General features: G+C 35.8%; 1 protein-coding gene across 1 annotated transcript; it reads right to left on the bottom strand.

Annotated features, from left to right (window-relative positions):
* Nucleotides 1-3,830: 3,830 nt before the first annotated feature.
* On the bottom strand, nt 3,831-13,052 carry LOC136205804 (uncharacterized). The gene is made up of 5 exons (XM_065996598.1): nt 12,438-13,052; nt 7,350-7,465; nt 6,894-7,262; nt 5,065-5,902; nt 3,831-4,392 (listed from the first exon to the last, which is right to left on the bottom strand). The coding sequence occupies exons 1-5, from the start codon at nt 12,682-12,684 to the stop codon at nt 4,337-4,339; spliced, it is 1,626 nt and encodes a 541-aa protein (XP_065852670.1). The 5' UTR covers nt 12,685-13,052; the 3' UTR covers nt 3,831-4,336.
* Between the last annotated feature and the right edge of the window lie 14,203 nt (nt 13,053-27,255).

The following is a 27,255-nucleotide window of genomic DNA, read 5'->3' as shown; positions in this document are numbered from 1 at the left end:
AACCTATGAAGTTTGCCAACCAGTCAGCAACACGATTTTCTTCTCTATAAGTATGCACAAACGTAATGGACCAGTCTCTATTCCGTATCTCCCGACAACGAGTGATTAACCAAGTATACGGGTGATGAAGTTCTGTCACGCTACCAAGAAGCTGGAGTGTAGTTCTCGAATCTGATTCCACTATAATCTTTCGGAACCCCTTATTTCAAGCTAAATAGAGACCACTTAATTTTTCTTTAAAGAAATGTACCACTTGTTTATTACTATGTATATAAATCAGAAAAATACATCAAATTAACTTAAAACTATTAGCATTCCAAAGCAAATATGTTACTTAAACTTAGTAATACGCTGAGAAGGTTTTAATTAAAAGATGATCTATTCAAATAGTACATGATGAGTCTCGAACCGAGAAATATGACAAACTATAAAAAAAATATAGAAAAAAAATGTTGTTGGACCGATTTGCGTCGTCAGGTTTGTGGTTTAAAATAGTCCTAATACATTTGGTGTCCCTTTGTACTTGTTCAACAATGCAACTGCCTTGACGTTTTACAAGTCCAACTGACCTTTTACTCCCCATTTCAATCCGGTTTTCCTTTTATCATATTGGGTTCAAGTAAGCACTAATGATAAACTACATAACACGATTATGGTAAGATAACTTGTTTTGGCCACTACTGTGAAAACCGGAGCGAACTGACCAGTTCGACCATGAACCGATCAAGTCTTTGTTCCTATTAATGTTTTACTCATATTTAATTAAAGTATATGTATAGGTAAATATTTGAATTTGAGCTACCAAATGACTATTATATGTATATTACCACTAAGCTAACTTTTAACTTGTGACTATTATCACTAATATAAATTTATATATTATATTAATACTTAAACATTAAAAAATTTAAAATATTATTTAGTAATTTTTTTATATTTCGATAAATATTATTTAAAAGTTAATTTATCTTTATAATATAATAAAAAAAACTTACTTCATATTCCATTAAAAAATTTACTTCATATTTAAATTTTCAATATATATAAAATAAAATTTAAAATTCTATTAAATTTTATAATTTAAATTAAATTAAAAAATATACATTGTGTTATATTTATTTATATATATATTTATGTTTTAATTGAATGAATATATATATATATATATAATATTATTTATGAGGCTATTTGGTTTAATCAATTCGAGTCAATCGGTTAAATTCATTGACCTATAATCTAATTGTCAATTTGGTTCGATTTCTGATCCGATTTTTAAAACATTGGTTTTGACACCAATTTTTTTTTTAAGTCAAGGCATATATAATTTAAACAAATCCAAACAATTATGATGTTGAACATTGAGCACTAAACAACCAGTTGTAGAGATTTTTTTTTTTTTTTTAAATTAACAAATTTCATGCTTGGCAAACAAAGTTGAGAGTTTAGCAGTTACTTATGATGTTAACAGCTAGATGATTATCTTTTTTGTTTAATTAGCGGTGTATGTAAACTTGTTCCGTAAAACTTGGTTTATTGTCTGATAACTACTTGATTTTGTTAAATAACAAATAAGTATATTGATCTTCTATCCGAGGTAATTTCAGTATTTTAAAGGTTCTAGGCAGGTAGCATACTTCATATTTTTACAAATTTAAATTTAATATATATGAAATATAATTAATTCTTAACTCAACAAGAAAAACCAATTGAAGATCAAATTTTTTAGCAATTTGTAGAGAACGAAACAATTAATTGATATATTATTATTAGATTATATATAAATTTATCTTTATGATTATTGGGTGAAAATTGATTTAATCCTTATATACAAAACAATCCAATTTCATGCCTCATTAATGAATTCTTCAACCTCTAGCATTCTGGTCACTCAATAAGGCTTTTCTGTTACTGAAAAAAACTCATCATCCGTTAATGACGTTGAAATAGTATTGTTTGGTGAATCCTAGTCTTAAACTTGTAATATTTTGTACGTATATGCTAAATTTGCTTTCCCCCAATAACAATATGACTAAATTTGTAACTCATCCCTATTATTGTTAAGAGAAAAGTTGTGAAATAAATTTTGAAACCCTTTGTTGTGCTATTGTTGTTAAAAGACTATGACTAACAAAAAAAACAATTTGTGTTATTGTTGTCGATTTTCAATTCTATTTAGTGGAGTATATTCTTGTTTTTCTATATATAGTTACTATTAAATTCAGACATAATATAATTATTATTTACGAAAATAATTTTTCAACAATTAAAATCTCATTAAAAAAAAACAATTAAAATCTCAATAATTATTGTATTATAATTAAAATCAGTTTTGAAAAAAAAAAATTAGAACTTTTTTTTTGTATCTGATGCCCTCCTAAACGAGAGACCCTAGGCGGTCGCCTATTCAACCTCTCCTAGAATTGATCTTATCTTTTATAATTATTATTTTCTTATTTAATAATTTATAGTTAAATGATACGTTGCTAATGGATAAATATAACTTTGTATAAATAAATGAACATTTAATGTTTATTAATAGGATTTCAAATAATGTTTTTATTATAAATTAATATTTAATATGTCACATTCTTTAAAAAACGTCATTTATGTGTGCTAAGTTTCTACTAATACATGAAAATTAAAGAAAAAAAAAAAGGAAACCTGATCTTTTTAATATAAACATTTATGGAAAAAAGCATCATTAGGTCCCTGATCTTTCATTTTTTGGTTCATTAAACCCTTGATCTTTTATTTGGATACATTAAGCCTCTGATCTTTTATTTTTGGTCTCGTTAAGCCCTTGATGACCAAATTAGTAAGTTGCGAATATGTAATTTTGTTAAAAAGATCTTATAACCAAATTACACATCCAAAACTGTTTCAAACAGTGAAAAAATACAAATTTCGAATGCAGTCGCAATGAATAACAGTCCGTCAACCGAATTTTATGTTCAAACTTACTTTTTTTGGTCATCAAGAACTTGATGAGACCAAAAATAAAAGATCAAGGACTTAATGTATCCAAATAAAAAATCAAGGGCTTAATGAATCAAAAAATAAAAGATCAAGGGTCTTATAATGTTTTTTGCCAACATTTAATTATTTGTTAGATAAAGGTAGTAATTAGAGAAAATAGTTTTTAAATAGGAAATTCCAAATTAAAATATTATCTAGTCAATAAAAATAGTTTTCTTTCTGTTTGCTCTGGCTCGGCCCTCCTTTATTACCAAAAAATAATAAAAAAAAAAAATATCAAGCCTAGCAGTTAACAATTTCTACCACCAGCCCAATATGCTTTCGGAAACTTCTTTTAACCAAATACTAGATTTAGTTAGCCCCAACGTTTTCCATAGCATATTTAGCTATAACATATAAAATAGTCCAAATTTAATCCTAACCTAACGTTCCAAAAAATATCAATTTGTTATACTTACCAAAATTTGAAAAGCCTGGCATGACTATTATTTAACAGTAATTTTAGACTTTCCAAACGAATTTGGCTATTAAATATGATTAAATTTGCACTTCACCAAAAACGACGGGGTTAAATTTCATCTTTACCCCTAAAAGTTGTAACACTATAAAACTCTATAGAAACCCAATAACTAACCAGCATATACACGGTCTTTTCTTAGTGGTCTTTATGAGAGAAGTTTTAAAGCATACACTTGTTAGTCTAATATAATTATTTTCTTAATCAAAATTCAGTACAACATAACTTTTTATGTTGTACATGATAGAATCCAGATTTTTTTCATAAATCACCTAGGACTAATAAATTAATACCCAAAATGATAATTGGCACCCCTCTCCACTGTAGGATAGGATGAGATCTAAACAAGTAGTCATGTGATAATTAGGTGAAAACAACATGCGTATCCGACCAATATTCCGAGATCATAATAGAATTTCTCTTTGCACCCATAGTATCTAATGGGGATATCAGTTGATATTGGCAAGTAATAAACACAAGTAATAAGTACATACCTAATAAGCTTGGATCGTACAAAAATGGTAAACTGGTACGATTTTTCGCTTTTTTTTTTTTTCCTCCTTACAATAGAGAATACACAAGAGCAGAAATGCAATCAAGGGCCTGTCACCTCTGTGACTTTGACCTGAAAATGCATCTGCAAACTTAACTTTTCATTGCTATTTACATCCACAGGAAACTAAACCAACATTATATCCACTCAGACGCGAGGCACGCCTTTTGCGTCGCTCCCACTTACAAAACTCCTCCAGCTTTTTGAATTCGATGGATACAGTTGTGGCCTTTGAATTCCAGATAACCATTTTAACTACAACATTAATTGTTTCTCTTTTGATTGCTTTATCAATGGAATACAAGACATAAGGATAGTGACATTACCCATAAAATAGTAGGAATACCTGCACAAATAGGAATCCACATAAGTACCAACATCCATACAAATTTATCCGCTTAGAACGTCATTTAACGGTTCAAAGTTCAGTGCATATCAATGAATACAAGAAATTTTGCAATGAGAATCTAAAGCAGGTGTGCTTAATATCTCTGAGTTATCGGACAAGAATCAGATATTGTAGATATTGAGCATTATATCTATAGTCAAATTGCAAAGGCCCGTTTAAAACCCCTATAGCTTTCAGGCTCCTAAAACTCCCACTTTGGACTTTTTAATTTGGTTAAACAACTCAGTGCGAACCCAACATCAGAAAATAATTTGCCATGATAAATAGAAGATGAAAAACTAGATTTGCGGAACTTAACCTAATGTTACAATATATGATATTCATTTTCACATCATGTTAAAACATAATGCATTAGCTACATGTGATTGTTCATACAGTAGTCAAGAGTAGGTACTGAAAGGACTCAAAAGTTTGAGTATTTAATTGTATCTGGCAACTAAATTAATACTCAGCAGCCCCAAACTAAATAACCTGGAAGGTTATTGTAGTATAGGACAGACATGCAGTTGGAGAGCTCAAACACAAATTCACTAATTCAAAAGACTTCTGTCAAACCAAGATGTCTAATTTAAGTTAAAGCAATGCATTGAGATCATTAAGAGTACTTACACAAAGATGGAGAAAGCGATGGCAATGGAGAAATTGATGGTGTCGTATCTGAATGTCCAGATTTTGTAGTTGATGGTGGCTGAGTATGAGCAAAAATTACATTTGGCAAAGGGCTAGATACAGGAACTGTTTGAGAGATTGGAGGGGATTCCAATGATGCTGGTGGTAGACCAATGTGGGGTTTGGGTGAGGGTGAGGGTGAGGGTGAGGATGAGGATGAGTGCGAGGGTGAGGGTGAGGGTGAGGGTGAGGGTGAGGGTGAGTGTGAGTGTGAGGGTGAGGGTGAGGGAGTAAGAAAGTGAGGAGGAATACTTGGTGCCACCGCAGGGGATAAATGAGAATGTTTTCTGCTGTTCCCAGGAGACCTGTTATTATGGCAACCAGGAGGCTTTGCTCTGCTGTTATGAGGTGCAGGTGAACTTTTTAATGGGGCAGGTGAAGGTTCAACAGGTTCAGGTGCATTTTTTCCATAACCAGGTGTAGGCGAACTTGCAGGAGCTGGATATGCATCATGGTGGTGATGATGACTATGGTGGTGGTGGTGGTGGTGGTGGTGATGGTGGTGGGGTTGAGGATGAGGAGCCAGAGAAGGTGAAGATGAGGGACTACCTTCACCACCAGATGAGTGTTGCGGGATAGATGAAAGACGTACTTGCTTAACTTTACCAAAAACAGTGTTATTCAGACCAAGGTTCCTAGATTGTCCCGTTATAGTTTGGGTCAGTTGCTTTAACCTTCCCATTGAGGGAGTTCCAACAGCCAGTACAACAGATGACTGAACAGTAGTTGGGGGAGCCACTGTTGAGCCTTTGGAGTTTGATAAACTTATGTACAAGTTCTGCAAACACAAAAGAAAATTATTGTTTCCGCAACACATAATAAACAAATCAAAATTCCCAGAATATCCACGGGTTCGAGTCTTAGGAGCGGCCTCTTGCCACATAAATTGGCAGGGGAAGGCTTGCCCCCAGTACACCCTTGTGGTGGGACCCCTCCCCGGACCCTCGCTCAGCGGGGACGCGTAATGCGACCAGGCCGCCCTTTTTATCCACTGATCATATCCCAATGGACTGTTTCTTTCCCTTAGTCCAAAGAATGATTTGCAGAAAAAATAAAAATGTTGCAAAACCAGAATATGCAGCAATTGCATTTTTTATGCGTTTGCTAGTTTGATAGAGATGCGACAGCTCAGTGGAGTATTTAGATCTACCCACATAACAAGTCAGATATTTCAACTTTCACTAAAGGCTTTGACATATCCTTGACGCAATTCAATATACTTTTAGCATTTTAGAACACTAAAAATATATTAAATTCAATTCAACAAGTCCTGGTATGTGGAGCAAGTGTCCAGGCAAGTGCATAAGAACAAAATGAGTAAAAGGTGGCTTCAAAGGCTCAATCAAATTCAGTTCAAAAACATTTTCTAAAATATTAAGGCTGGTCTCAATTAGGAATCAGAAATGTGCAGACCACAATCTGTCATGATTCATGGGTATGGCTAGTTTTTTGGGATGTATGCTGTGTCAGTTATTATTTAGTGTCTAGTAGTGTGCTCGTGCAACATTATGTATTTACTGCGGCTCCTTTATATTAAAGGTAGTTTGCTTCATATGGTTTTCATGTTGAATGAAATTCCAAATTGTGGTTTGTTCTTCACTCTGGCTGTTTTCATTTTGCATTAGGCTTTGGTTGGAACATTAGTATCATGAAATGGCTAAATATAAATTAAAAGACATAAACAATCTTCAGGCCACAGATTGATGTACAAAGAAACACTAAATACAAAATTATCTTTGAGTAAAAAGAAAGAATAATAATTGCCAAACCTCATAGGATGCTAAATGGAGGCCTGACTTCAGCTGAGCAGTTAGTTCAGCAAAATTTATTTGTATTTGATAAATGGAAAAGTTTAAAGTGAAGTTGAAACGTATTTGCACTTTCTGTAGAAGAAACGCACTCTGTGGTGGAATTATAGTGATTCCTCCAGGGAATTTCAGCACCTCAAAAGAGAAAGGATCCCCAAATACAGACCTAGTCAAGCGAAGGGATTGGTTTACCACCAAAAGCTCAAAATTTGCCCTAATCAAACTTTGAGCAAGTGACGATAATTTCAAATATTTAGCATAAGGATCAACTCCAAACACAACCTTTGTTATGTTTGCAGCTGCTGAAGGTTCTAGATACAAGATAACCACCTGATCCAGAAAACAAAAATAACATATGTAAGGTAGGTAGAGAAACTATGAAATGTATATTATAAAATAAATTGAGAGAGTTCATACCTTGGTGCTAGAAGGAGAGCTTAGTTCGTAAAAAATGTCATCCTCAAGCTGCATGATATTGTCTTCCAGAAAAGTAACTGACTTCCTAACATTGAAACTTGCTACAATGTCATGACCTGTGCACAAAAATATCATCAGCTCTCCAAATACAATATACATAAAGCGCACACAAAAAATAAAGAACTTTTATAGAACCAAGCCTGAAAATGCATTTAAACCATCAATGCTGTCAACCATATATATACTAAACGTCATTATTTGGATCAACAAGAAACTTTTGAAATATTTTGAGAAACCATAAATATAAAACAGATCTGTTTATTTAGGAATGTAATAGATAAATGAACAGGGATCACTTTAATTTTTGCACATATCCTGAAGTTTAAATAAATTCACTATTTTGTTCAACCATCATCTGTTTACAACTTCCAGGTCCAATATGCAATATAGTTACCATTCATCTCCGAACATATGGCCTGGGACCTAAGGTGGGCACGTGAATTGGAGCTAAGCTATTATGTCATCTTAGGGTATTAAACTTGCATGTCCCTCTGAATACCTAGTAGCAGAATCCCTAATAAAACCAATTAAAAAAACCTAACACAATATTATGTGCATCCCCATCAAATCATCATATGCATTCAATTTGGCTTACCAAGGAATTGTCTTTATCTAAATGTAGTTAAGAGACCAAGGGAAAACATCAATACATCAAGAGATCTCATATAAGATAGAGAAAAGGAGCTCAATACAACTCCTATGACTTCTTTTCTCCAAAACGCAGCTTCATTCAAATCCATCGAAATGAGCCTTTTACCTTATCCTTCTTTTTCTTGTCTTCCATTGACAAATGAATTTAATCCCATTTCCCAGACAAGTTCAGCAAGAAACCAACAGTAATTGTTTTAAGGTTTAATATACATTGCACAAGGGCATTAGATGGTCGGATTCACAAATGGCATTACGGAAGCACAAGTTCAATCACCGTCTTTTAGCAATGGAAATATAGCATAAATCCACATCATTAAGCATGGCAACAATAAATAACATCTATCCATATAATCCCCCTACTTCATTTAAAACAGCCATTTTTTAGCTATAACATTTTTTATGAAAGAAAGGCACATATCATGAATCGAAACAAACATAAGACACAAGATATTAAATATATGATTGACATTACTAGGCACTCCATCTTCAAAACCTTGCAGGTAAAAATAAACATTAAATGGGAATGATGTACTAGGCATGACACTCGGCTTAATAACAAACTTCACATCTCAAATCATGCGGTCATATTGCACAAAAATATCCCATATTAAGATACATATTATAAAAAGTACTAATCCTCCTTTATAAATAAAAAAAAAAAAAAGTAAAAAAGATACATATTATAAAAAACTGGCACAGGTGTTGGTATAAAATATATAGCATAATTAGCTCAAGAGAACTTTCTCCAAAATAGACTAGTGATAGGAAGCACCGCCACTTCTAGGAGGTTAACTAACGAGTGTCGGAAACTCCGGACACACAGGGACATGCACCCAACACACCAAAATAAATGTCCCCTCTTTTTCTTTTTAATATTCGGACACGCGGGGACACTGCTTCTGAGTTAATTAGGTAGAATATAGGCTCTTTTTTATAATTTTACAAAAAAGAGGGATTGATATATAAAAAAATAAAATAAAACCCTAATAAAAAAAAAAAGAAATCAAAATCTAAGCAAAAGAATATAGCAGCTGCCTCTTTTTTATGTAAAGAAATTAAAATCTAAAACTTCAAAACACAAAAAGACAAAAAAAATCAAAATTAAGTTAAAAAAACCTAGCCTAAACACATCTGATATGCGATTGAGAATCGCAAGTCTCTACACAGAGAAACCAAAAACAGTCGTTTTTCATGTGGGTTCTTTATAATGACTTACGAATGTTATTTGTGGTATATATATATATGGCGTTTCCCCGTCGTATCCGTGTCTCATATTTTTTGAAAATGCCATTTGCCGCACCCGCACAAGTACCTGTGTCGATGCTTTCCTAATATGACTCCTGCTCCTTTTTGAGATATGCATTGGACAGGCCATCATGTCATTATACATCTAACTCAAAAGGCTCTAGTTATCAAATAGGAGCATACAACAGATAATTCCACATGAAACATAACAAATATGCAGTTACTCAAAAGTGAACAGTAATTCTACGCCATCTCTGGCACCTCATGAACCACACCTAAATGAATTTCTCCTTCTTTTAGGAAAAAGAGAGGCTTTAACATGGGTGACCATTAATATGGACAGTAGCAGTATCATCTTCAATCTAACTGATGCAATCTCAGGTGTACATGAACAGGGTCCATATACAATCTGCTTATTCAAGATATCCGACATTATTCTTTGCTACAATAGTTGTCATTTTCTTTTGTGAAGAGGTTATTTTTTGTTCTTTTAACTTAATAAAAAGGGTAATTAATTTATTAGTCCCTATATTTTGACAAAACACACTGTTTAGTCTCTGTATTTTCAAAAACACACAGTAAGATCCCTTATTTGTTAGATTTTTTACCGTTTATGAATTCGTAAATGACTAAATTATCCTTTGCTATTTATCAGTCAAAAGCAATTAACACCTCTATGTCTTTCTCTCACAGCTCGCGCTCACAAAAAAATAGAGAAATGATTGAATCTCTAACTCATAATCGAATCACTCATGCTCACTCTTCCTGTTTGAATTGAAGGTAGAAATCGACTCAAATCTCTCTCGCTTACTCTTCTTGTTAGAATTGAAGGTGGAAATTCTCTTACTCTCAATGGTGAGTTTAATTTCCTCCATTTTCTCAACTCATGTTTACTGTCAACTGCTTCAGTGATGACGAAAGATGCTTCTGCTAATCCAAATTGACTAACAGAATCTTCATATGAGTCTAACGGCAGGACTAAACAGTTTACCGAGAAAAACGTTAGGGACTAAACAGTTCATAAAAAGGTTAGGGACCTTATAGTGTGTTTTTGAAAATATAGGGACTAAACAGTGTGTTTTGTCAAAATATAGGGACTAATAAATTAATTACCCTAATAAAAAAGGGAGCATGGATTCAAGATGTTAGAGCTGCCTCTATCAGACATCAGTTATCATATTCTTTCTTAGTTTTCTTTATGAAACTCCCCCAGAAAAGACAAATAGAAATACTTGTACCCCAAATCCCTTACTAGACCTTCTGGGACTCTAAAGTCAAGTAATCAACCAGTATAATCTGATTGCAAGGAAGAAATGGTAATGAATATAAACCCTGTATATGGCTTCACACTGGCAGGGCTTGCCACTTCCGTGACAGCTCCACTTTAGCACCTCAAATTATCTAATGTAGCCACATTAAGAAAGGATTTGAATATTTTAACAACCACACAAAAACTCGGCCACACCAAAAACCGACAGAAAAAATATCGTGTGTAGTTTAACTGGATTAAGAAAATCGAAATATAAAGTTAGACAATTCTTCAATAGTAAGATTAAGTACTAGATCGGGATAAATAAGGCATTCATATTTCTTCAATAGTAAGATTAACTACTAGATCGGGAGAAATTAATAAAGCATTCATATTTCACATAAGACAGAAATCATGCTATTCATAGTTATTAAAGGCGCATGGCGAACTAAGGCGCAAGGGGTCCTGGAGCCTTGGCGCATGGCGCACGGCACGCGCCATAGCGAGACAAGGCGCACTTACAAAAATAAAAATTATGAAACTATAAAACTAACATAAATGAAAATATCTTAAACATAAATAAATTTTAAAATGCAAAATAAACTCCATATTAGCAAAGTTGAATACTAAATCCTAAGTTCTACTCCTAATCAAAACTCTCCAAATTCATCACTCCTCATCATCACTATCACACTCCTCATCTAAAGCATCATCAAACTCTTGATCATGAAACTGATCCTCTTCATCCTCATCAACAAAATCAGTTTCTTCTTCCTCCTCATCTCGAACAACTACAGGGTAACAAAATCTTTTTCCAGTCTTCCTTTGATGAAAGAAAGATAATCTCATTGCTACGGCAAATGCAGTAGAAATCAACCATAAAAAATTAGAAGATTCATTATACATTTGAGACATTAGATGGTCTGATTTGCAGCATCAACAAAGCATAACTGAAAGATCATCATTTAGCATGGGTAACATAATGATGAGCTGTCACAGTGGACAACCTCCAGAATTACTACTCGAGGCTGGGGAATTTAGATAAGGCAAAACTCATTATATATGTTATTTTTGTAACTATTCTATTTGAATCCTCATATTGTTGTTGTTATTAATTGTTTTTCGCATTAATGACTTTTTGACTGAAATACTACCATCCAATTTTGGTCTAGCTCCCAAAGAACTCTATTTGGATCCTCTCAAGCTGAAATCCAACTTGAGAGATCATGTTTAATACATCTCAATCATTAATTATAAGATCAATGGTTGAGAATTAATTATTTAATAAATGAACAGATAATTTCTAAAATTTAACAATTAAATTTTAACTATTAATTTTGTTGTTAATGGTTGAGATTACAACATGACCTCTCAATTTGAGAAGATCCCAATCCAAAAATGTATGCCTATCCACCACAACTGAAGTATTTGCCTAAAATAGAATCCAAGATAAAACAGATCATTGAATTTTTAACCAATTACACACAATTTAAGAGGAACAAAAACTTCACTATGACAAAAGAAATCCAGAAGTAAAAATAAACACAATCTCAACATTACACGTTTCCTATAACTACTTGACCCATCAATTTCTAATAAGTCCACTATATTAAAATTAGAAAACCGGCCGATCAACTGCGAAGTTAAATTTATTTTTTAATTCACTTTTCTTTCGATTTTTTACAAGCCCAATACCCACCGACAGATCGGAACGACCATTGAAGGAAAAATCCTAATTGCTTTCGTCCCGAACTAGCTAACCAAGCACAATTCAACTACTTTCACCGGCTAAACAAAATCATGAAACCCAAAAACAAACTAGATCTAACAGTTGTAGTATCCACAAATCGGAGAACTAACACAAAAAAGAAGACACATCATACCTTTGAACCTGAGATCAAGATCTAGATCCCCTTCATCTGGTTGGAAAAAGGGAGGTAACCAAAAGACGGCAGATAGAAACACAGCCGCAGATAAAAGAAGCACAAACAAACACTTAAGTCCAATTAGCCTATGAAATGGTATAAACCGACATCCACAACACCCACCGAATCTGCTGTGTGCATTTTGGTTTGAAGTATCATCACTATTAGGCAATGCCTGTTCCTCTTCAACACCAATCTTTCCCATAAGTAAAAAGAAACAGCAATGTGAATGCAATGGAAAAATCAATCAATCTTCTACATTATGGTACTTGATGACCATATCCATATCCTGTTTGGTGGTTAATTGGGTCTCTCTGTTGGTTGCTCCCATCCCTTCTTTTTTCCTCCAGAGGGGTAGAGTGAGAAAGAGAAAGTGAACCAACAAGAAAGAGAGAGAAAGAGAAAGCAGGTGCTGCTTCTAGTAGGTTTTTTGAGTTTAGTTTTTAAAGAAAGAAGATTTGAATTTTGTTTATAGTAATCTTCTAGTTAGGGTTTGAAAAAGTTTTGAAGAGAAGAGACAGAGAAAAAGAAGAGAAATGAGTGACTATCTGCAAATGACAAGTATGGGCTTTTTTAGTTAACAAATACTGGTGGTTTATCTGTTTTTGTGTATTTATATATATATATATATATATATATATATATATATATTTCAAAAAATATAAATTTATAAAATATAAGCTACAAAAATATCATAAATTCTCTAATTAGGGAAACTTTCAAAAAGAAACCATGGTTACTCTGTTTTCGTTGCCTCCTCGGATGAAGACGATTTGTAAGAATTTGGAGATGGTTCCTAATTGTAAGTCCAGTTTTAACAATAGTTACTCTGTTATAGGCGATAAACGAACATTTTGGAAAGAAACCATGGTTACTCTGTTTTCGTTGCCTCCTCGTAAGAAGACGATTTGTAAAAATTTGGAGATGGATCGTAAGTGCAAGTCGAGTTTCAACAACAGTTACTCTGTTATAGGTGACAAACGAACATTTTGGAAAGAAACCATGGTTACTCTATTTTCGTTGCTTCCTCGCAGGAAGATGATTGGTAAGAATTTGGAGATGGATCGTAAGTGTAAATCCAATTTCAACAACATTTACTCTGTTATAAGCGACAAACGAACATTTTGGAAAGAACCCATGGTTACTCTATTTTCGTTGCCTCCTCGCAGGAAGACAATTTGTAGAGAATTTGGAGATGGATTGTAAGTGTAAGTTCAATTTCAACAACAGTTACTCTGTTATAGGCGACAAACGAATATTTTGGAAAGAAATCATGGGTACTCTATTTTCATTGCCTCCTCACAAGAAGACGATTTGTAAGAATTTGGAGATGGATCGTAAGTGTAAGTCCAGTTTCAACAACAGTTACTCTGTTATAGGCGACAAACGGACATTTTGGCTCATGCATTGGCACGATTTCCTCGCTCTAATACTTATCATGTTATTTATGGTGTCTTTCATAATATTATTTTCTATATAATCTTAAACTTTTGTTCATCTGAGTCTCATTAATTGATTTTCTTTTAAAAAATAAAAGGAAAAGTTAAAACCTGACCTTCTGACTTGAACAAGAAGGCGACGCGACCTGCTAAGGAATTCAATGCGAATCATTATCCTATTGCGACAAGAAACCATGGTTTCCTACTTTGGGCCGATTTGGTATTGGTTTGACATAAAAATCTCCTATGAGGGAAATGTTGTGGGGAAAAAACGGATAAGTATCACATAATAAAAGTTTTAAATATATATATATATATATATATATATATATATATATATTTATGAGTATATTTATTAAAAAAATTAATATAAACTTTTTTCGTAAGTTGTGACAGTTAGTTTCTACAAAAACTACAAATTATAGTTTTTTTTTCTGAAAACAGGTTACTCAACTTTAAGTCAAATGTAAACTTTAAAGAAAGCAGTTTTCTATTTACCAAACATTGTTTTTAGCGGGAAATTATGTTTTATGGTCTAAGAAAAATAATGCTAAACGTGTTATTCGATACTTTGAGAACTGTGATTTTTTTTTGTGACAAAATGATACATGTGATTTTCTATATTAGCAAACAAAAATACTATTGGATTAATGACATAATGAATGAGATTATTTTTTTAATTAATATCACGTAATTAATTTATAAATAAAAAATAGTGACGAGAAATTTTAAAATAATAGTCAACATAAAACTCACTTTATATTCTCGATCGAATTTTTTTCCAATAAAACTCATGGTTAAAGTAATCTGAATTACCTGCGGAAATAGCGAAATAAAATATTTAAATAAAAAATGAAGAAAAATATAATTCAATCTTAATAATATTATTAAAATATTTTTTTTTGTTAACATTAAAAATAACTAATATTATTTTGTTTCAAAAAATTCTACAATCGTCAAAATATTAAAGCACGAAACTACATCATTTCTTTAAAAACCTTTTCCTTAAATTAAAAAGTGCGCTTATTTCAAATATCATTATTATTGACGAAATATTTACATAATTACAAATTTTATTATTTTTATTGCATATATATCCCACCTACTAAAAACATAGTATATTTATAAAGATAATATCTTTAAAAAATATTATATATAAAATTCAAATTTATATGGAAAATAAAACCATTATATATTTAAATTTATTTTAAAATCATAAAAAACATTAAAAATATATTTCTGAATTTTGCAACTACCTATGTTTCTTTTAGGGTGTTGTTAAACCCAGCCCTAATTTCCCACCCCTAGCCCCATGAAATGACCAAACTATCCTTATTAGTTTTGGTCTTTGGAAAAAAAAAAATTTTCTCTCTACGAAACACGAGCGTGTGGCTATCACATGCCTCACCACGTGGTGAGGCGTGATGTTCACATGCCCCACCACGTAGTATTTTTTTTCAATTTTAAATTTTAATTATTATTATTCTAAAAAATTATAATTATTCTAAAAAATTCTAAATATTATAATTATTAACATTATAATTTGAATTATAATTATTAACATTATAATTAAATAATGTGAGGCGTGATGTTCACATTCCCACGTGTGAATTTTTTTTTCAATTTTACATTTTAATTATTATTATTCTAAACAATTATAAATATTATAATTATTCTAAAAAAATTTAAATATTATAATTATTAACATTATAATTAAATAATATACATTAAGTATCAAACATGTGTTAAAATGTGTTAAAAACAATAAGTTCTAAAGAATTCTAAATATTAATAAATTACAACAAGCCAATTCGTCCGGTTCCATTCCTCAATGAATCGATGTGTGATAGATTTAAGAAAGACTGTTCACATGCTCACGTGTGAATTTATTTTTCCAATTTTATATTTTAATTATTATTATTCCATGGAACCGGACGAATTGACTTGTTGTAATTTTTTAATATTTAGAATTGTTTAGAACTTATTGTTTTTAGGGTTAATGTGCAAAAATACTCTTAACGTTTTGGGTCAGGAGCAATTTTACCCCTAACGTCTAAAATGGTACAATTTTATCCCTAATGTTGGAAGCCAAGAGCAATTTTACCAGTATTTTATCAAACTATTTTCTCGGTCATGAATCTTGTCATCTACACTTCACACATGCGTTATTTTATCAGTAACAAATCACAAACATATGTTGGGATGTGAAAAAATAAAAGAAAAAAATATTAAAAATATACTGTCTTTTGTACGAATTAAAGTAAAAAATTTAAAAAATTCACCGAATTTATAAATATTAATCTCCAAATAATATTTACAATTTGTTAGAATAATTATAGTATTTATAATTGTTTAGAATAATAATAATTAAAATGTAAAATTAGAAAAAAAAAATATCCCTAATGTTGTAAGCCAAGAGCAATTTTACCCCTAACGTTGATAAATTGGGTCAATTTGAGAAATAATTCATCAAACTATTTTCTCGGTCATGAATCTTGTCATCTACACTTCACACATGCGTTATTTTATCAGTAACAAATCACAAACATATGTTGGGATGTGAAAGAAATAAAAAAAAAATATTAAAAATACTGTCTTTTGTACGAATTAGAGTAAAAAATTTAAAAAATTCTCCGAATTTATAAATATTAATCTCAAAATAATATTTACAATTTGTTAGAATAATTATAGTATTTATAATTGTTTAGAATAATAATAATTAAAATGTAAAATTAGAAAAAAAAATTTCTCACGTAGGCATGTGAAGAATATGCATCCACCACAGGTGGGGCGTATGAACATCACGCCCCACCATAGGTGGAGGCATATGAACAATATGCCTCCACCACAGGTGGGGCATATGAACATCACGCCCCACCATAGGTGGCACGCCCCACCTGTGGTGGAGGCATATTGTTCATATGCCTCCACCTATGGTGGGGCGTGATGTTCATACGCCGCACCTATGGTGGAGGCATATTCTTCACATGTCCGACACCGAAAATTTGATTTGTAAAAAATCATTCGATTTTACTTATAACAATCGTAAATAAAACATATTTTTGAACAAAATTATGTATCATTAGTCATTTCTCATGTTTTTTCTTTACCAAATTAGTTCGGATTAGATTTTGGAGAGTTTTGTGTTTTTTAGAGGATTTGAAAATTTGAAAAGATGAGTGAATTTGTTGAAAGGGTAATTTCGTCTTTTTATGAGGCTAGGGATGGGAAATGGTGGCTAGGTTTAGTAATCCACTTCTTTTATGATGTCTTAAATCGGAATATAAGAGTTTCAATTATATTATTTATTACATTATGGATAAGATTATCCTTGATTGATAAAGTTAACTGTAATTTAATTTTATACTTTTATCTTTTTTATTTAATTTTTTAAAAAATAATTATAGAAATAGAGTGAAAAAGTGGGCCACCACAGAAGCACTAACCAGCAACCTGTGATTTTCTTATGTATGGTGGAAGTAGTAGTGATGCCTTAATTTAATGGGACATTTTCCAACTTGTGACTTTCTTAAATTTAAGCATTCAATACTATGGGCCCCCTCCTACTTTCTTATTTGTTTTAAAATACTATTTCTTTATTGTTCTTTTTATAAATTTTCCGATTACTCGGTTCGAGGCTCGCCGCACTTTTTAAATGAATCGTTTTTCAATTAAAGTTTTCTAGGATTCGAATCCGAAATCACTAACTTAAACGATTTGAGACTTTTAACCATTCAAATCGACATTAATTATTTATTTCTTGATCTATTTTTTTTGGTAGAAACAGGAAAGGAAAAACAAACGAAAAGAAACCTTAACCTGGGATCAGTCTAGGGAAACTGACCCAATTCTATCCTCTAAAAGAAGAGAAGAGATAAAGATAGGAGGATCCGAAATGGTAGTGACGCCCAACATCCCCTCATGACCAGCCGCTGCCAATCGATCAGCAACCTTGTTCTGCTCTCTGAAGATGTGGCTGAACTCAATGAGCTCAAAGGAAGAGCAAAGCCTTTTAATAGCTTTGATAAGGTTGCAGCTATTAAGACAAATAGCATGATTATCAGAAATCATTTTAATGGCCTCCATGTTATCAGATTCAACAGATAACCTCTTAACACCTAGGCTTTTGGCAAGCTTGATACCAGATAGGATACCCCAAAGCTCCGCAAAAAAAGAAGAGCCTAGCCCCAGATTCTGGGTAAACCCAGACAGCCAGGCGCCTCCCGCATCTCTAAGCACACCTCCGGCAGCAATCTTCCCGTCATTGAGACAAGAACCATCGGTGTTCAATTTCACCGCCCCCTCACGCGGCCTGCTCCAACCAAGGAGGTGGACCTCTCTCTTTTGGATAGATCTGGCAAGGGAGTCCCCTTTGAAACTCCTAGTAATAATAGAGAGTTTATCTGAGAAGAACTTAGCTAGGTTAGGAATAAAAATAGTTTTTTCACCGAAAATCTCCTCGTTCCTCCATTTTCAAATTTGGTGGCAGATGATAGCAAAGAAAATATCACCATGCTCCATGTTAGCCAGAATCTTCCCACAAACACCATCAGAAAACCAGTCACGCTCAGAGTGTGCCAGAAAAGAAGGAAGAATGTGGTGTGGGAGAACTTTCTTCCACACCTCTTTACTCTTTGGGCAATCCCTAAGAGCATGGCACAGAGTTTCAACATTGCCCACGCACCTACTGCAAACTCCAGAATCCACATATGCCGTCTGTACCTATCCGAATTAGTAAGCAACTTGTCCTTAACCCCCAGCCACAGGAAACTCCTAATACGGTAGGGGATTTTAAGGGCCCAAATGAATTTCCAAATATCAGAGAGAGGACTAGACATGTTAAGGGAAAAAGCTTCAAAGGCCGACTTGCAGAAATAAGCTCCATTATTCGTCAGGGCCCAGCAATGCCTATCATTATCTTCCTCTAGGATACTTATCTTCACTCCTCTAATTCTAAGGAGGGTATCAAGGCTAAAGAAGGATTCAAACTTAGTCCAGATCCAGTCCCCCTCAGAATCCACCACATCAGCGATCCTCCAATTACGGATATTACTAGGCGGAGGGGAACTACACATATCAAACAAAGGTTTGTCTCCAATCCAGACATCATACCAGAAGCTGATGGATTTGCCATTGCCTACCTCCAAGCCAACCCCCGAATAGAACTCATCAAACACCTCGCTAAGTCCTTTCCAGAGGAAAGAACAATTGACCACTCTTTCCTTAGGGCCCCCAAAAACTTTATCTTTTCGATACTTACCACAGAGGAGACGAACCCAGAGAGCGGAGGGGTTTTGCCACATTCTCCAGAGAAGCTTCATTAATAAGACTTTGTTGTTGTCCTTAGCTTGTCTTATCCCAAGACCCCCCATACTCTTCGGCTGGCAGACCTCCTTCCAAGGGACAAGGTGAACCTTTCTCCCATCTCCAGATTCACCCCAAAGGAAACGCCTGTTAATTTTGTCAAGCTCACTAAGCACCGGCTCAGGCAGTCTGCAGGCTTGTATGACATGATTGGGGGCAGCGCAATTAACAAACTGAATTAACGTTAGACGACCTGACAGGGAAAGAGAATTCGTTTTCCAACTAGCACACAAACCATTAGTTTTATCCAAAGTTTCTTTGAAAGAGGCTTTGGAAACTCTGTCGCTATGGAGGGGAACCCCGAGGTACTTTCCCAAAGAGTGAGTAAGAGGAATACCAGATAAATCACTAAGCCTGTTACAGACGCCTTTATCCATATTCTTAGAGCAAAGCATCCGTGACTTTTGGATGTTGATCTTCTGGCATGAAGCATCGCAGAAGCACTTAAGGATATTCATAACCACACCAACTTGCTCCTCATTCCCTTCCACAAAAATCATCACATCGTCAGCGAAGAAAAGATGGGAAATAGGAGGGCAGAACTTATTGATGGACACAGGATGGAAACTCCTAATGTTCACGGCCTCTTGGATCAGGTGCGTCAACCTCTCCATAGCAATAACAAAAAGAAAAGGGCTCATGGGGTCCCCTTGACGGATCCCCCTGGAGGGAGAAAACTCATCAGACATATCTCCATTGATCAAAACCTGAAAAACAGGAGAAGAAATGCAATCCTCACTCAAACTCCTCCAGCTCTCCGGGATACCAGCTCTCTTAAGACTATCCAGAAGAAAACTCTAGTTTAATCGGTCATAGGCTTTTTCCAGATCCAGCTTGAGAGCCACAATCCCTTTCTTACCCTTCTTCATCTTCATGGAATGAACCATCTCCTGGGCAATAACCACATTGTCCATCATCTGCCTACCAGGAACAAAACTACCCTGGTTTTGACTGATAATCTCAGGAAGAATACGCCGAAGTCTATTTGCCACAATTTTGGTGATAGCTTTGTACAACACATTGCAAAGACTAATCAGCCTCATTTGTAAAAAGGAAGAAGGTTTATCAACTTTTGGGATCAGGACCAGGAGGGTTTTATTCACTAACCTAATATCACTGGATCCGCCGAAGACACCTTTAACAAAACTATAAATGCCTTCCTTCATAGTATCCCAGTGTTTATGGTAAAAACCAGCAGGAATACCATCAATCCCCGGAGCCTTAATAGCTCCAATACTAGAGAAGGCCATATCAATTTCTTTCTGGTCAATAGGATGGAAAGCTTTCTTAATAGCGTCCTCCTCCAACCTAGGAAACGAAATCCCAAAAAGGGCTTTATCCAGATTCACCTCATCCTCTTTAAATAAGTCTTTATAGAAGTCAAGGGCCAGGCAACGAATATCCTCATCCTTATAGACCCAATTTCCATTGGAATCTTTGATAGCATCGATACGATTCCTTTGCCTTCTAATAATAGTAGATAAGTGGAAAAACCTGGTATTCCGGTCTCCGTCCATAATCCAAGCCTTTCTAGACTTCTGAAACCAAAGAAGCTCTTCCTGTCTAAGAACAGCTTCTAATTCATTCTGGAGAGATCTAAGATGACAATTAAGACTGTGGTCAAAACGGATCTCCAAGCAGCGTTTAATGCCTTCCATTCTTCTTAAAAGCTTATTCTTTCTTCTGATAATATGGCCAAAGATGTTTTTATTCCATCCTACCACATTCCTTCTAAACCCTTCAGCGGCAAGGAGGACATTCGAATGAGGCTTCCAATTGTCCTTGACAAAATCTTTAAAATCAGGATGGGACTCCCAGGCCACCAGATACCTAAAGGGCCTATTCCCTTTAATCAGATGACCTTTAACTAGATTAACGAGGATAGGGCAATGGTCTGAGTGGCGGAAAGGGAGATTCAGAATGTTAACTTCGGGGAATCTATAAATTGCAGCAACATTCGCATAGACTTTGTCCAACCGAACGAAAACACTATTCCTTTTCCAGGTAAACTTGTGACCAGCAGCTCCCAAATCCGACAACCCGCAAACATCCATATTCTGTTTGTGATTGAGGCACCTGTTCACATAATGATTACCCCCCCCCCCCCTTTCTGATCACTCATGAGGGCAATATCATTAAAGTCTCCAGCCACCATCCAAGCATCCACCATGCTAGTACTAATAGAATACAGGATCTCCCACAGCCTTTTGCGGTTAGCCAAAACAGGATCGGCATAAACAAAGGTGAAAAAGAAGGGTTTATTACCAGGGTAACAAACCTTACTATGAATAAACTGTTTATCCATCCTGATAATATCAATATTAATCCGACCTGGCTTCCAGAAAAGCCAAATCCCCCCTGCCCGACCAGTAGCCTCAGATCTGATACAATTCCAATTCTTAAACTTTTTAACCACCTCATCTGCTTTGCAACCACTGATCTTGGTCTCAAGCAAAGCAAAACAAGAAGGATTAAATTGCTTAATTAGATCTTTAACATGGATGCAGGTAGCCTTACTAACCGCACCTCTAACATTCCAAACAAGAAAGTCCATCAGAACGGAAGACTACTGACCACAGGCCCAAGCCCTAGACAAGGTATTTATTTAGGGCTCCTGAGAGCCTTGAGGAGGTGCCAGCAGGCCCCCTTTTATCCCAAGAGTCCAAAGAACAATTGTTCTTTTTATAATTAGCCTTAGGTTTTTTCATATTAATCTTGTTGACTCCCATAGATTTACCAATCGAGACCTCAACATAAGCTTTCGAAGTACTAACCTCATTGGACTTCAGATTGCCAGTTGGGCCAAATTCCTGGGAACTCCCCTTGGCAACAACCTTGGAATCGAATAGAGGATTAATAGAGTCACCTAAGATAGAAGTTGGCTCAGCAGACTCAAGGCCTGGCATGCTCAACTCCAAGTGCTCATTAGAAAGATTCGTGTCCTGGCCATCCTCTGTAGACAGGACCCCAAATCTTGACCCTGAGCCTGATGCTGCATCAACACCAGCACCAGTCTTGATATCGGGGGGCCTGACCTTGCTCGCAGGAGCAATTTGTAGAGACATCATTTCCTTGCTGATATCAGGGGGTTGGTTACGAACAACATTAGCCCGTGGCTTTCTTCTAACTGATCTTTTTGCCAACATCCAGGGCCTAAAATTCCTCCCTTCTCCTTGACTCACCTCAGTTCTAACTTTATCAGTCACAGTCACCTCCTCAACCACCTTCCTTCTCCTAGGACATCCATCATAGGTATGGCCAAATATGCCACACTCGTAGCAGATATTGTGAATACCTTCGTATTCAATGTGATAAAACGAACCCTGAACATAGAATTTGGACAGAAGAGGCTTAGCAAGATCAATGTCAATACAAACCCTGGCAAACTTGCCTCTCACTGCCCCAACGGTAGTTTTGTCCACATGGTGCACATTCCCAACAAGGCCTCCAATTTTATTCAGAAATCTTTCGTTATAGTATTCAATGGGTAAGCCTGGGAATCTAACCCAAGTAAGGATCCTATTCACAGAGCAATCATGAGGATTAAAATTTGGGACCCATGGTCTCAGAGCCAAAACATGATTGGAAATGATATAAGGTCCACCATTAACAACAACATTAAAATCCTCGGCCCTAGTAAACTTAATGACATAATAGTCATTCTCCAGGTCCGTAATTGTAACATTCCCTTTCTTCGCCCATTGAGCTTGGATCCTCTGGGCAAAGTAGTTAAAGCCAATCTTTTTCCCAAGCACAGTGACAATTAAGGCTAATTTCCATTTCGATCTAAGGACACGTTTGTCCTCAGAAGAGAGACGAATCACCGGACACATTGGGTCCTCTTGCTCACCATCCTCAGCATCAGAATCGGAAACGATCTCGTCAGAATCATCCTCTATAAAAACATCCTCCATCATGGGTTCCTCCTCGACCACCCCTAACAACTTATCTCTCCAGGATGAATTCCCCAGACCTTTCTCCAAGGTAAAATTAACAACTTTGTCCACAGTTTTACATGAGTCTGGATTAGCATAAGCATGATTGACATTTATCCCCGCATCCCCCTGATAGGGGTCAAAAACCCCTATCTTTGGGTACGGTTTTAGGATGGGTTTTAGCATTATTTAGTTAATAAGCGAGCATTTCTCACATATAAATGTTTTTGTGTGAGTTAGTTAGGAATTGGAAACGTTTTATTTATTTTTCGTTGTTTAGGCTCGTTTTATGACCAATTTAGGCAATTACGGCCAAAATAGCATGCATAGTATAATTCCGTTATCTTTTGAAGCTAATTGGTTCGTCAAAAGTCACACCAAACGAAGTGTTTGCTCAAAATAAGCGATTGGCGGGTCAATTTAGCCTTTGGACTAATGTTATCTGGAGTTTCTGTACGTGCGCAGGTATAAGTTCGGACGAAAAAGGCATCGACGGCAGTCGGTAAGCACGCGGAGGCATACCGGGAAAAAATGCTCGACGAGCGGGCATCCATAGGCCATGCCTGCTCGCCGAGCAGGCCACCAGAGGCCTGCTCGGGCGAGCAGGATGCCTGCTCGCCGAGCAGGCCGCCAGGCGCCTGCTCGCCGAGCAGCTCGCCCTGCTCGGCGAGCAGACCTGCGGGAATTGGTCAAAAAGACCAATTCCGCCCCCACGCAGCCACGATGGACCCCACGACTTCCTACATCAATAAGGACACGAATTAGGTCAAGAAAATGGCCCAAACCGCGTCTATAAATAGAGTTTTTCCAATGTAAATTAGACATCTTTTATCTTTGTAATTTTCTTAGTTTTTCCTCTTGAGAAATCCTCTCCACCTCCTCCATATCCTTCAAACCTCCATTGAAGACACCTCCGAAGCTCCGTTCACCGAGGATTGCTCAAGCTCCATCCTTAAGTCCTAGAAAGACGCCTGCATTGGTAGACAGGTTCCCTGAAAGGGATTTTTCTTCTTTTACATTCTGTCTAGCCTCTGATACATGTTATGAATTCTAGGCTTATTGTAACTTCGTGACAATATTTTCCATCTTTGATATATATTATAGTTCTTGTTCATTCAATTGTTTTAATGCTTTAATCTTTGTCTTACGCTTTGTCTGATTGGTTTAACTCATTCGATAATCCCAAAATCAAGTTGGCACATATTGCGAGCTGAATCTGACCTAGTCAGTGCCTATAGGATTGACGACCCTATAGAAGATTAAGCCCAAATTGCTAAGCCTTAGAGCTAGTTTCGGCCTTACAAGGGAATCACGAACTAGGAACTTTAGGAGGATAGGTCGGGTTAATCGCCTCGGACACAAGTGACTTAGGTTTTAATTCAATTGCTTAAACAATCTATTTTCATTATCATCGTATCCCTTCATGTTCCTTCGGATAATTGCATTGGTAAAAGATCACTTAGGAGTAGTTTAACTTAATTAGGGGTAGAGTAACTTAATTAGGCGTAGAATAACTTAGTTAGAATCAGATAACTTAGCTAGGAATAGTATAATTCAACCTAGGAGTAGATTAACTTAGCAAAACCAACTCAAAACCCCCTAAGCCTAGATAACACCTGAAACCAAGTAACTCGATACTTGCAGAAATAAATCCTGTGGACGATAACCTGGACTTAACCAGAAATTTATTACTTGATAACGATGGGGTACACTTATCCCTTAGTGAGGCTTCTTTATGGAATCCGCATCAAGTTTTTGGCGCCGTTGCCGGGGATTTATTTCTTCTGCAATATCGAACCAAAGGTCGATTTGTTAGTTTAGGCATTCTTTGTGAATATATCTTTGTTAATATCATTTATACTTGTTTATATATACTTGTTTATAATAACTATACTTGTTTGTATATATACTTGTTTATATATACTTGTTTATAATAACTATACTTGTTTGTATATATACTTGTTTATATATACTTGTTTATAATAACTATACTTGTTTGTATATATACTTGTTTATAATAACTATACTTGTTTATAATCATGATACTTGTTCATACGTATCTATACCGTTTATACTTGTTTATATACACTTGTTTATATATACTTATTTATGATAGCCATCCTTGTTTATACTTGCGCTTGTTTATATTCGTTTGTACGAACGTGTAGTTATACTTGTCAACTTCATCTATACGTGTCTATATGTGTTTATTTAATACCGTTCTTATACTTGTACAAAACTGTGCAACCTTGTATAATGTGTATGATTTTCCTTCCGCTTTCATTTATTTCTGTATTTATCTTTTCTCAGCGTATGCCTACGAGATCAGCGAAAATACCGTGTGTCCCTCTTAACCCTGAACTTGAACGTACTCTTCGCATGAGCAAACAAATCGAAAAGCTGAAGCAAGACAAGATCATCGAGCCTATCAAGATGACTGACAATGAACGGAACAATGAACGGAATACTGAGAACATCGGGCCAGAAAATGACACTCGTCTGATGAGTGAGATCCTGGCACCACACCGGCACCAGCATTTGTCAGGCATTGCCGCTCCAAATATTCCGGCTAATACATACAAAATCAAGTCCGGTATAATTCACTCGATCCAACAGACCGGAATGTTTGGAGGAGAAGCACATGAGAGCCCGAATGATCATCTGGATCGCTTCCTAATGTGCGCAGACACCGCAAGAACAAATGGGGTTCCCCAAGATGCTGCTAGACTGAAATTGTTCCCGTTTTCTCTGACTGGGCAAGCTTTGGAATGGCTGAGAACACTGGAGCCCGGATCAATCACGACTTGGGCAGGGTTGGAGAAGGAATTCTTGTCCTACTACTTTCCTCCCTCGAAGACAGCAATGCTTAGGGGTGAGATCACATCCTTCCACCAACCCGAGCACGAAGCACTCCACACATCTTGGACCCGATTCAGAAAAATGCTGCGCATGTGCCCTCATCATGACATACCCAAACATCAATTGGTGAGTGTCTTCTATCACGGACTGACACCCACCAACAGAGCTATTGTAGACTCCGCAGCGGGTGGAGATTTGTTTAGAAAGACAGCAACAGAGGCATATGACATGATCAATGAGCTAGCCAGAAAGAGTGTGCAGTGGCAAGAACAGAAGCTCGCTGGCCCCACAAGGCAGCGGGTATTTGCTGTGGAAAACAGGAACAAAATCCAGTTGTTGCGGATTTGAGTAGGAAGATGGACGTACTGTTGGCTAAGCTTAGCCAACCTCCCACCTGTGTGCACTGTGGCGGCGACCACCATGGAAAGGATTGTCAAGCAGGTAGCCCTTTCGCTGGAGATGGGGTGGAGGTGGTCAACTATGTTGGGGGGCAGCCGAGATACAATCAGAACTATAACAACTCCAACCCCAACAACTACAACTCCTACAACAACAACAATAGCAACTACAGGAGGCCTCAGCACCCGAACCTCTCTTACGGGAATTCAAATCAAAATGTGCTTCGACCTCCCAGCGGTTTTGTTCAGGAACATAGAGATCAGGGGCTTGGCATGCCCCCATATCAACAGCAGAACCAAGGCCCAATGCAACCTCCTAAGGAATCTGACAAGGTGGTCACTCTTTTGAAGGAGATCTCGGCTAGGCTTGCCAACAATGAAGACTTCTGCAAAGATTTTAGCAATCAGGTAGCTCAGATCAATAGGGACAGGCAGGAAAGGCCACAGGGTTCTCTCCCAAGCACAACGGAGAAGAATCCAAAGATTCTGAGAAAGGATTGAGTAAGGGGGAGAAATCGGGTTCTCCTCGGTTTAAATTCAAAGCTTGAATAATTTACTTCTGCATTCCCTTTTCTTTTATTTTTGTTAATTTTGGTTGATTGAATTTTAATCTCATTTGTCCTTTTTATTTACATTGTCAAGCTTTGTTCCCCCACACTTTATTCTATATATAAAAAAAAAAAAGAATTTCGCCCAACCCGGGCGAGTTAGGCACTGCCCAGCTCGCCGGGCTGGTCGGCCGAGCCAGTCAGCTCGGCCGACACGGGCTGTTCGGGATTTT

The sequence above is a fragment of the Euphorbia lathyris genome, chromosome 9, assembly GCF_963576675.1.
Source record: "Euphorbia lathyris chromosome 9, ddEupLath1.1, whole genome shotgun sequence".
Lineage (NCBI taxonomy): Eukaryota > Viridiplantae > Streptophyta > Magnoliopsida > Malpighiales > Euphorbiaceae > Euphorbia > Euphorbia lathyris.
This window is presented reverse-complemented; position numbering and strand designations above follow the sequence as displayed.